Source organism: Thamnophis sirtalis, unplaced genomic scaffold (genome assembly GCF_051295495.1).
Source record: "Thamnophis sirtalis isolate CommonGarterSnake01/CBP01778 unplaced genomic scaffold, rThaSir2_p1.2 scaffold_11, whole genome shotgun sequence".
Classification (NCBI taxonomy): domain Eukaryota; kingdom Metazoa; phylum Chordata; class Lepidosauria; order Squamata; family Natricidae; genus Thamnophis; species Thamnophis sirtalis.
In genome coordinates this window covers 2,277,832-2,290,225 of record NW_028261391.1, presented here as the reverse complement: position 1 = coordinate 2,290,225, position 12,394 = coordinate 2,277,832, and the positions used below count along the sequence as shown (strand labels likewise).

At 45.1% G+C, this 12,394-nt stretch overlaps 1 protein-coding gene across 2 annotated transcripts in view; it reads right to left on the bottom strand.

Moving 5' to 3' along the window:
* PCYT1A (phosphate cytidylyltransferase 1A, choline) overlaps positions 1-12,394 on the bottom strand; it is a 42,047-nt gene that overhangs the window by 14,267 nt on the left and 15,386 nt on the right. Inside the window, exons 1-2 of one of the 2 annotated variants that reach the window (XM_087725024.1) lie at positions 10,204-10,284; positions 1,369-1,521 (exon numbers count right to left, since the gene is read on the bottom strand). In XM_087725024.1, the coding sequence (XP_087581150.1) occupies positions 1,369-1,485 (117 nt within the window). In that variant the 5' untranslated portion in view covers positions 1,486-1,521; positions 10,204-10,284. Of the gene's footprint in view, positions 1-1,368; positions 1,522-10,203; positions 10,285-12,394 lie in introns of those variants that run through there. The other variant, XM_087725025.1, reaches the window with a different exon arrangement.

Here is a 12,394-nt window from a genome sequence, read left to right as displayed (position 1 = left end):
ACAAATGCAACACACACACACACACACACACACACACATATAGCTGAAGCTGAACTGGCAGTGATCTTTGCTGCGACCTTTCGGGATGAGTTCAAGATGTTAAAAATACTTCTGACTGCAAGGTTTAAAAACTGTGGTTGCAGAGCAGGTGTTTCTCCCCTCAGATAGGGTAAGGGGCTGGTGGGAGAAAGAGGCAGCTGGGAGGGATATGTGTTAATATGTGATTAAAGCCGGCCAAAGTCATTTTGAAATGAAATAGGTAGGAAATAAAAATTAAAAAATATTAATAAAAAATAAATATAATAAATAATTAAAACAATCAAATCCTAATAAAAATTACAATAAAATAAGAATTAAAAAAGCAGAGAGAAATCAAAAAATTGGAGTGAAATGAAATATAAAAATAATAAAGTGAAATAAAAATAAACAAAAGAACAGGAAATAAAAATAAAGAAAAGAATAGGAAACAAAAATAAAATAAAAACAAATAAATCTTAATAAAAATTAAAATTGAAATAAATAAAAATAAAACAAAATAAGTCAAATAAATATAATTAAAATTAAAATTTAATACAAATAAAAGAAAAATTAAGCAAAGAATAAATAAAATAAAAACAATAAATTAAAATCAAAATTAAACAAAAGAAAAATTAAGCAAAATAAAAAATAAGTAAAATAAAAACAATAAATTAAAATGAAAATTAAACAAAAAAGTAAAATAAAATAAAATTAAGCAAAATAAAAAAAAGTAAAATAAAAACCATAGATTAAAGCAAAAATTAAATAAAAAAGTAAAATAAAATAAAAATTAAGCAAAATAAAAAATTAAATAAAAATAAGTAAAATAAAAAATAAGCAAAATATAAATTAAGCAAAATAAAAAAATAAGCAAAATAAATTAAATTTTCCATTTTAATAAATTCAAAATTAAATAAAAAAGTAAAATAAAGTAAAAATTAAGCAAAACAAACAATTAAATAAAAAATAAGTAAAGTAAAAATTAAGCAAAATGAAAAATAAGTAAAATAAAAACAATAGATTACAATGAAAATTACATAAAAAATTAAATTAAATAATAAAGGAAGATGCCTGCAAGATCTGAATTTGGGGTAGAAACAGACGAGAACAAGTGCAATTAACAAATGTGATTCTTCCCAGCAGAGCCAGAGGGATTGAGTCACCCTAGAACAGCATTTGTCAATCTCAGACTCTTCAAAGTGGGTGGACTTCGACTCCCAGAATTCCCCAGCCCAGCCTAGAATTCTGGGTGCTGAAACCCGCCCACTTTCTGAGCATTCTGGGAGTTGAAGTCCACCCCGCTGCTCCTTGCCTGCCCCCCCCCCCTCGCTCAGGCCTTTCCCAACTTACAAAACAGTTGCGGGGCAGTTTTAAGGGGATGCCGTCCGACTCCGCGGCCCCATTGGGACCCCCTCCTTCTTTCCTCCTCTTCCTGGAGTTCAGCCTGGCCGAGATCTGGGGATCCATCCTGTAAATCGCCTCTGGAAGATCGGCTGGAAACACCTGGAGGATCCAAGGGGGAGAATGAAGAACTCCCTTTAGTTCAGAGAGCGGCCGGAAGGAAAAGGGGGCAGTGCCCAGCTGGCCGGCTGCCTGACTCAACGCCAGCGGAGCACGCTGGCAACGGGCCTCCTGGCACGTCGGCCGGGAGACGTGGGGGCAAGAAGGGAGGGAGGGAATTTGTGTGGTTGTCTGACACACTGATTGTCTCTGCTCGAGTGGCAGGAAAATCAGCTGCCCAGGCGGTTCCACCACAAAATCGCGGAGGACAAAATCACGCTTGACGAAAGCGCGCATTTGACATCATCACAGCGCGACAAAAACATCGCGCTGTGATCGAAAAATGTAAAAATAAAGCTAAAACCTTACCCTAACGCCCCCAAACCTAACCCTAAACCTAACCCTAAACCTAACCCTTAACCTAACCCTTAACCTAACCCTAAACCTAACCCTTAACCTAACGCTAAACCTAACGCTAACGCTCTAAACCTGACCCTAACCCTTAACCTAACCCTAACCCTAACCCTAACCCTTAACCTAACCCTTACCTTTATGTGAATCGGCTTGCTTTAATTTTAATTTTATTTCAATTTTTAATTTTTTTTGTCGCGCTGTGATGATGTCACATGCGCGCTTTCGTCGAGCGCGATTTTGTCCTCAGCGCTTTTGACGGGTCACGGCCCAGGCAATACTGGACAATAAATATTGAATTTTTTCTCTTCTTCTCCTAACCCAGCAATCATGCCAGCACTGCAATTAGGACTCCTCTGCTTATTTTAGCACTGTAAAAGCTTGGGCAAAAGTTTACAGGTAGTCCTCGAATTACAACCATCCGTTTAGTAACCGTCTGAAGATACAACGGAAGTGAAGAAGGCAACTTATAATCATTTCCCCCCCCCACTAATGACCGTTGCAGCATCCCTACAGTCACAGGATCGAGTTTGGATTCATGACCCGTACTTATGACGGGTGTGGTGCCCTGAGTGTGTGTGTGTATGTCAAGAATTCCCCTTTTGCGACCTTCCGACAAGCACAGTCAAGGAAGAATCTGGATTCACTTAACAACCATGTCGCTTATTAAACCGCTGCAATTCGCTTAAAAACCAGGGCAGGAAAGGGTCGCAAAACGGGGTAAAACTCATTTAACAAATGCTTCGCCTAGCGACAGAAATTCTGGTTTTCAATTCTGGTCGTAGGTTGAGGACTGCCTGTCTAAACACAACAGTAACCTTGGTGGGAAAACTTATATGTCATTTGATTTGTCAGCTGGGAGGGAAGGAAACGCTTGTTCTACATAATGCCTGTCCGGAAATTGTTCCCAGGGAAATCCCAAACATGGATATCCTGTAGATAGGAGGGGAACGGGGAAACTCCCCACGGCCAACTCGCTGAGGAACAATTGAAAAAACTCTACGTTATTATTTGAGACAAATCAAACTGATCTTAATTTTTGCCCTTCGCAATTCGTTCTGTCCCTCCCTTTTGCATACTTTCGGTAAGGATTGGTGCATGCCACCATTTCTTTGGTTTTAGGGTACCTCCTGTCGCCCCCAAAGGTGCTTTTTTCAGAAGCAACTGGACTTTCTTATTTTTTTTTCCCTTTGAAGAAAAGTTTCGCTTCTCCTCCAAAGAGCTTCTTCAGCTCCTTGGAGGATGGTGTGGAAATGGAAAGATTGATGCTCCTTGCAGACAAAGCTGGTCATTTGCATTCCTTTTAGAAGGTGGCTGAGGCCACTTGGAGATTTTATCTGTGTCCTGAGAGTCAGTGCAAAGGGGTATGGAACCTCATCAACATCATGTCTCTCCTGTCCATAACACGGTCCTTTCATGGTTCCAAGAAGGCTCCATACTCATTTGCACCGCCCAGGTGACTCTGAGGACACAGAGAAACCTCCAAGTTGGCTGTTGTGGCCCACCAGTGGCCAATGGAGCTGGCAGCAGATTTGGAGAGTGTGGAGGAAGATGGGCCAGTCCTGGAGTCTGGGGAAGACCCGGATGAGGGCTCTGTGTCAGAGAGAGGGGACCAGAGTCGTATGCCAGTTATCAGCTGCCTTCAGAGTCAGACATCAGTGAGGCAGAAGAACAGCTGGAGCCTGTTCCCAGTGTGTGCATGCGCAGAGTTGCCAGACGATGGGAAGTGCTAAAGAACAGGGGTTGAGTTGGGAGTAAGGCCACAGGTGGACGGTGAATGGCCCCTCCCAGAGGGAATAAAAGAGGAGCAAAAGGGGAGTGGAGTTTGCAGGAGACAATTAATTTGCTTAATTGGTTTGTGACTCTCCGAGGCTCCTTGCCAAGTTCTGCAGATCTCGGCCTGGCAGCTCTCCAAGCCAGATAAGGTCTGTGACTGTAAATCCTCCCTTGAAAGACTTTGCTGGATGTGAAGGAGCAGAATTCACAGTCAATTAAATAAAAATAAATAAAAATCCATGACCTGGATGACGGAGAAACTCCACAGACATATAACTCTGAACTACGATGAGTTGGCCACGGCGTATTGTCACAGATTTGAGGACTTTCCGTTCCAACCCAGAAAATTAAGCTTCAGAGCTTTCCGATGAATCACACGCTCTGTTTGTGGACTATGAACAGGTGCCAACTTTGTAAAAACTTTAAAAAAAAAACGATACACGCCCTTTGTAACACGCATGCTTAAGTCCTTGGATTGTATGACCTGTTGACGGTGGAATTTAAAGAAAGCACCGTGAGAAGGTTCAGATGTGAAAACTCCTTCGTGATGGCACAACTCTACGAGAGGAGGACACAACCTTGGCAGTTTCGAGACCTGTGGACTTCAACCCCCAGAATTCCTCCCTGCTGGCTGGGGAATTCTGGGAGTTGAAGTCCACAGGTCTTGAAGGCGCCGAGGTTGGACATGCCAGCTCTAAGACAAGGTCCCAGAAAGAAGGAGGAGATGGACGGATTCTCTAGGGCGCCAGAGGGCAGGGTGAGAAGCAATGGGTGGGAACTAAACAAGGAGACATCCAACTTAGAACTAAGGAGAGGTTTTCCCATCCGTGGAACTGCTTGCCACCAGAAGTTGTAGGTGCTCCATTTTCAAAAGCAGTCAAACCATTTGATTGGGATGGTGTACGGTTGCTGCCTTGAGCAAGGGGGTTAGACTATAGACAACATCCCAGGTCCCTTCCAATCCTAGGACTCTACGAACGCTGTACGCTTGAAGTCCTCGACTTACAAAGTTCATTTAGTGGCCATTCAAAGTCAGAACGGCACTGAAAAAAGTGGCATGACGCTTACGACCATGGCAGCGTTCCCCATCGTCACGCTGTTTACATTCGGATGCTGGACAACTGACTCACATTTACGACAGTTGCGGTGTCCCGTGTATATGTGTGTGTGTGTGTGTGTGAGACGTGATCCCCTTTTGCGACCTTCTGAACAAGCAAACTCAAGGGAGAAGCCAGCTTCACTTAACAACCGGGTTACTAACTTAACAACCGCAATGATTCACTTAACAACAAGGAAAGTCATAAAGCCGGGAGAAACTCACTTCACAAGCGCTTCATTTAGCAACCTAGATTTTGGGATCAATTGTGGTCAAAAGTCAACGACTGCCTTTAGAGAGTACAGGCAGTCCTCGACTTACAACCACAACTGTGCCCCAAATTTTTGTTGCTAAGTGAGACAGTTGTCAAAGTGAGTTTTGCCTCATTTCTTGACACGGTTGTTAAGTGAATCACTGCAGTTGTTCACCGCCGTTAAGTGCACCTGGCTTTCCCATTGCTTTTGCTTGTCAGAAGGTCGCAAGGATGATGCGAAGCTGGGACACTGCAACCGCCATAACTACAAGCCAGTCATTAAGTCGCCATTGTAACTTTGAACGGTCAGTAAACGGACGGATGTAAGTCGAGGACCCCCTACACAGTCGTCTGCTGATGTTTCCTCTCCACGAAATCGTGGCACAAATTAATTTTCAATTTCCCCCCACACTTTTTGGCACATGCTATGACGGTGCCCTGCTTTTTCAAGGACACAATGCTCATGAATTCTGGAATCAGGGCTGGGGGGGGGGCGGGACACCCCTTCCCTGATTAACGCCACCTTCAAGTCACCCCCTCTTTTTTGGGGGGGGGTTAGGATTGTGTCCAATCGGAGCTTACATGTGTTAACCTATTTATTTCACAAGCGCTGCGATCTCACACAATTCTCATTACGCCCCAGATCCTATGTTATTCGTTTCTCACCTGCCCACAAACACACACACACACACACCCTGAAATGGGCACTGCCACAAGCGGCCCACTTCGACTATCTACTCTGCCAACAACAGTCAGGTTTCACAACACTCATGGCTGCACTAACACAATGACTCCCAGGCTTGGTATCCGAAGCACGCAACGATGAAAGAGCATTTCAGAATAATTGTGCCAGAAGCTGAGAAAATAAACCTCGATAAGGACCGGGATGAAAGAGAATAAACTCACAAACTCTTACATTTCACTGACATTATTCATCATTAGCAAAATATGATGAACAAATGGGAGCACCTTTGGAGGGTGTGTAACAGCTGCACCTTTCAGTGTTGGGGAGGTCACGGTGCCTGTGTGGTTTTCCACACTGGGATCCAGTGTTGTGGCCCGCCAACGGAGCAGATTGGGACAATGAGGAGTTTGGGGAGGAAGATGGGCCAGTCCTGGAGTCTGGGGAAGGCTCTGAGGAGGGCTCTGTGTCGGAGGCAGAGAGGGGGCCAGGGCTGTCTGACAGTTATCAGCTGCCTTCGGAGTCAGACATCAGTGAGGCAGAAGAACAGCTGGAGCCTGTTCCCAGTGTGTTCATGAGCAGAGTTGCCAGACGATGGGAAGAGCTAAAGAACAGGGGTCGACTTGGGAGTAAGGCCACAGATGGATGGTGAATGGCCCCTCCCAGAGGGAATAAAAGAGAAGCGAAAGGGGAGTGGAGTTTGCAGGAGACCATTAATTTGCTTAATTGGTTCGTGACTCTCCGAGGCTCCTTGCCAAGTTCTGCAGAGATCGGCCTGGCAGCTCTCCAAGCCAGATAAAGTCTGTGACTGTAAATCCTCCCTGGAAAGAGTTTGCTGGATGTGAAGGAGCAGAATTCAGAGCAAATGAACAAAAGGGGTTTTTGTCTGGACAAGGAGTTTGCTTCAGGCTCTCGGGAAGCCTCGGTCAGAACATTCAGTTTACAATACAAAGTGTCCTGGAGTTATGACCACAGTTGAGCCCAAAATTTCCGCCGCTAAGCAAAGTGCTTGTTAAGTGAGTTTTTGCCTCGTTGTACAACTTTTCTTGCCCCCGTTGTTAGCCGAGCCCTCTGCAGATGTTAAGTCAGTACAGACAGCCCTCGGCTTCCAAACTGTTCACTTAAGTGAGCATTAGAAGTTACGACAGCATTGAAAAATAGGGGCATGACTGCTTTTCACATTCCAGCATCCCCATGATTTAAAATTTAGAGGCTTGACGGACGGACTCAAATTCACGATGGCAGCGCCCCAAAGTCACGTGATTTTGCGACAAGCAAAGTCGATGGGGAAGCCGGAGGAAATAAGGACTCGCGGGGGGGACATGACAGGAGTATTCCAGGATTTGAGAGGTTGCTACAAGGATTTGTTTTCCAAAGCATCTGAAGCCAGGAGAGGAAGCGACGGATGGAAACTCATCAAGGAGAGAAGCAACTTGGAATTGAGGAGAAACTTCCTGACAGTGAGGACAATTCACCAGTGGAACTGCTCGCCACCAGAAGTTGTGGTTGCTCCATCGCTGGAGGTTTTTTCAAGAAGAGATTGGACAGCCACTTGTCTGAAGTGGTCTAGGCGGGTCTCCTGCTTGAATAGGGGGTTGGACTAGAAGACCTCTAAGGTCCCTCCCATCTCTATTCTCAGGGGTGAAACTCAGCAGGTTCTGGGAACCGGTAGCGGAAATTTTGAGTAGTTTGGAGAACTGGCAAATGCAATAGCAATAGCAATAGCAGTTAGACTTATATTCCGCTTCATAGGGCTTTCAGCCCTCTCTAAGCGGTTTACAGAGTCAGCATATCGCCCCCAACAACAATCCGGGTCCTCATTTTACCCACCTCGGAAGGATGGAAGGCTGAGTCAACCCTGAGCCGGTGAGATTTGAACCGCCGAACTGCAGAACTGCAGTCAGCTGAAGATGCTTTTACAAAAGAACTAGGAGAATTCACCGAGAATAGCAATAGCAGTTAGACTTATATACCGCTTCCTAGGGCTTTCAGCCCTCTCTAAGCGGTTTACAGAGTCAGCATATTGCCAACAACAACAATCCGGGTCCTCATTTCACCCACCTCGGAAGGATGGAAGGCTGAGTCAACCCTGAGCCGGTGAGATTTGAACCGCCGAACGGCAGAACTGCAGTCAGCTGAAGTAGCCTGCAGTGCTGCATTTAACCACTGCACCACCTCTGGCTGGCCACAGAGTGGGGATGGGAACGGAGATTTTGCGGTATCCTTCCCCTGCCACGCCCACAGAACCGGCAGTAAACCAATTTGAATTTCACCACTGTTCTATTCTGATCGGATTCACTTAGCAACGTCTTCGAAGGAAAAAAAACAAGGAAGCCCAGTTGCTTCCTGAAAAAAACACCTTTGGGAAAACAATGTCCTGGATGTCTTTGAATCTTCCGAGGGTATTGACTTAACCACCGTTGCGATGATTCCCTTAACAACTCTGGCAAGAAAGGTCATAAAATGGGGCAAACAAACATCTCATAGCAGCAGAAATGTTAGGCTCCATTGCAGCCGTAAGCTGAGGACTCCCTGTAAGCCTGCAAACAGCACAAGGATTGTATTGTATTTTGTATTTGTATTGTATTTTATTATTTGTATTCTCCGGGAGGACTCAGGGCAGCAAACAATTCAAGGGGGAAAAAAAGGGGAACATAAAAGACAAAATACAAATAATAAAAGTAGACAACAGTCGCACAACCATGTCGAGAGGGGAGGGAACTCATCACCCCCAGGCCTGCCGGCAAAGCCTGCAGAGAGGTGAGGGTCTGAATCCCTGCGGGGAGTTCATTCCAGAGGGCCGGAGCTGCCACAGAGAAGGCCCTCCCCCGGGGTAATAGCCAGGTGGCAAGGAACTGAGGAAGCCACTGAAAACACAATGTATGACTCTGGGCACAACAGACAATTAATTAAGAAGAAAAACGAAACAATCCACATCATATAAAACCAACAAACCACAGCCACATCCCTGGTTTATGCAACCTGGGCCGGCTGACCCCGGGCCCGACTGCATCATTCCTGCCCTTTGCACAATGCCCTTGGGCAAGGTTTGGCACACACCCCTGTTGCCAATGACTGTGTGGCACAGCAAGGACACCTCGGCAGCCCATCTGCCACATCTGCTTACGTAATGAATTTGGGCTCTATTTGCTCCTTGTCGAGACACCGGCTCACACACAGGCAGTCCTCGACTTACAAGTGCGTCTAGTGGCCGTTCAAAGTTACAACGGCACTAGAAAACGGACTGTTTTTTCACACTTACGACCATTTGCAGCATCCCCCCCCCCCCCGGTCATGTAAATCAAAATTCCGATGCTTGGCAATCTGGCTTCCCCATTGTCTTGGCTGGTCGGAAGGTCGCAAAACGTGATCACATGACTAGCGACGGTCATAAATATGAACCATTCACCTGGATTTTGATCACAGGATCATGGAGATACTACAATGGCTGTAAGTGTGAAAAACGACCATAAGCCACTTTATTCAGTGACATGACAATATTGAAAAGTCACTAAACGAACTGTTGTAAGCTGAGGACTCCCTATATGCCATATGCTTAAACAAACAAAGAAACATAGTCCTTGACTTACAACAACCTATTGATCATTCAAAGTTACAACAACACTGACGAAAGTGAGCAACGATCCATTTTCACACTTACGACCGCTCCAGCAACTTCATGGCCACGTGATCAAAATCCGGACGCTTGACCACTGGTTCCTATTTACGACGGTCGCAGTATCCCCGGGGTCTCATGCGATCCCCTTTTGCGACCTCCTGACAAGCAAAGTCAACGGGGAAGTCGTGTTGCTCGCTTAAATGGCTGCAGTGATCCGCTTAACGGCTGCAGTGATCCGCTTAACAGCTGCGGTGATTTGCTTAACAACCGTGGCAAGGAAGGCCCTGAAACGGGGCCAAAACTCATTTAACAACTGTCTCGCTTAGCAACATCCCTTTGGGTCTCAATGCTGGCTGTAAGTCGAGGACTACCTGGGCGCCCATCTCGGCAGCAGAGACTCTGGATGACTCACAAAACGGCGAGGTGGGGAAAAAGAGAAGAATTAAAAACAGCGGCCAATATTATAAATACCCCAAAGAGCAGCAGCCCAGAACACCCCCCCCCATCCATAACCCCCCACCCAAGGCATGAACCCATAAGGCTGCACTTGTCCTCCCACCTCCCACTTTAGACCCCCTCCCCAGTTCTGATGCAACCTCCCTGGGGGGCTTAACCCCCTCCCACCCCATGAACCCCCTCCCACCCCATGAACCCCCTCCTACCCCATGAACCCCCCTCCCACCCCATGAACCCCCCTCCCTTCGCCCTCCGCCCCCTCCCGCCCCGCCTCCTGCTGTCCCCCTCGTCCCTAAACAGCCCCCCCCACACTACCAGCTATGCTTCCTCACCCCTCCAAAAAAAGGGGGCTCCTCCTGTCTCCCCTCCTGGGGCGGCATCCCTCTCCCTACCTGTCCCGGCACGTCTTCCCTCCTCGGCTGCTCACGCCCGACTCTTGCCAACGGGGCTGGGCTGAACCGGAAGTGCTTCCGGACGGACCCAACCGGGAGGGACCGTCGTTCGCGAGAGATTCCGGGCGGAAACGGCATCCCCCCGCACCGGAAGTTCCGCTGGAAATTTTATACCAGTGTTTCTCAACCTTGGCAACTTGAAGATGTCCGGACTTCAATTCCCAGAATTCCCCAGCCAGCGAATGCTGGCTGGGGAATTCTGGGAGTTGAAGTCCGGACATCTTCAAGTTGCCAAGGTTGAGAAACACTGCATTATACGTGTATAACGCATAATATAATTGGGGGCAGTGCTTCCAATTCCAACCCCCATCATCCCCAGCCAGCCGCGGGGCTGTGGAAACCACAACTGGTCTCCCGCTCATGGAGGCGCCTTCCCCAATCTGGTTTCCTCCATTGTCTGTTGCAATGGCATCTGGAGGGCACTAGGTTGGGTGTAAAGTAAACTCAGTTTGCAACTAACTGTGGTTAAGGAAATCGTGGTTCTGGGCGATGTCTGAACGCTGCCCTTTCTGCATTTTATTTGCTATAATAAGAATTATAGTCCGTCTCCCTGGCAACCATGGTTGAGCAAGGGGTTCGACTAGAAGACCTCTAAGGTCCCTTCCAACTCTTAATTCTGGTTGTAGATGAATAGTACAATCATTTAGAATAAGCTTTTTTCCTAGAATGACATGACAAGGTTTTGTTGGTTTTATGATGTTGCTCTTTTAATTCTGTAATGGAAAAAGCTCATTTTAAAATTAAAACATTTTCCACTTCTTTTTGAGTTTTTGTAAATAAGATAAATAAGCACCTCTGCAGTTCAGGACCAAAATTTTTAAAACTAAAGCATTCTGTGATCAACAGAAGTCCCTTGGAAACAATTGGGGTTCTTAAAAAATACTTTTCCAAATAAAATACTTTTATTTATTTTAAATATTTTTATGCTGAGTTTTACCATTACCACAATAAAATTTCAAAGCAATAATACATACATTTATCAATTACCCTTTAAAAAACAGCATGAAGAATGTATAGTACCATTTTGGCATCCAGATTTAAAATATTGATTTCTTGAATATTTTCACAGCTACTGTTGACAAAGGGTCCTGCTAACCTGTTCTCCAACATTATTTTTGGTACAAGTAGAAAGTTAGCAGTCACTGCAATCAAAAACGATGTAATTAAATAATTGGAGATAAATGCTTGATTTTTAAAAAACGTTCGCCTATGCCTTTTTATGCATCTATATGCAAGAAGCACATGTCCTGAAAAGTATTGGCAATCAAAGCATCCTTTTTGTGAGGATGAGTTTGCAAGATTCAAATTTTTCCGCAGCCAGCAATTCCTTTTTTAAAAAATGAATATTGAGTTAATCCAAAAGCTATTCCATAACTGCATCTATAGGGAGATATTTAACTAATGATAAGAATAAAAAGGTGTGTGAATGCAATTAAATTTAGATGCACTCGGTACAAATATCAGGCAGCCAGATATCTTACATAACATGGGAGGATCTAACAGTAAATGTTGTAAAAATAGCCATCCGATTACACCCCAGAGGTAGTTCAGTGATCTAGACAAAGAGCTTCTTCAGATCCTCCAATAAGATAGGTTGCCAGAAACCAGATCTCAAGATTGTTTGCATGCAAAAAATATGCTCTCAAGTTTTGGATTGATTCATCTTTTCCAATTCCTCCAGTAAATATCACTATTAACTACATCAAAGAGATACAAATGCAATTAAAGTGGGCTAAGGAACATAATCCACGTTCAAGTTGTGTTATGTGCCTGCTATGCATGGATGGATGTGCGGGAAGGGCCACAGAAGGAATCTTTTAATGAACTGCACAAGCCCCCAAATTTGCCAAGAAAAGACAGTTGTTAAGTGAGTTGTACTCCATTTTATGACCTTTCTTGCCACAGTTGTTAAGTGAATCAGCACAGTTGTTAGCAAAGTGGTTGTTAAGTGAATCTCACTTCCCCCTTTGACTGTGCTTGTCAGAAGGTCACAAAAACAAGATCTGGGGACACGACAACTGTCATAAAGACATGCCAGTTGCCAAGCATCTGAATTTTCATCTGTGGCCGTTCTGCAATGGTCGTAAGTGTGAAAAAACGGCCATCAGTTCATTTTTCAGGGCCGTTGTTA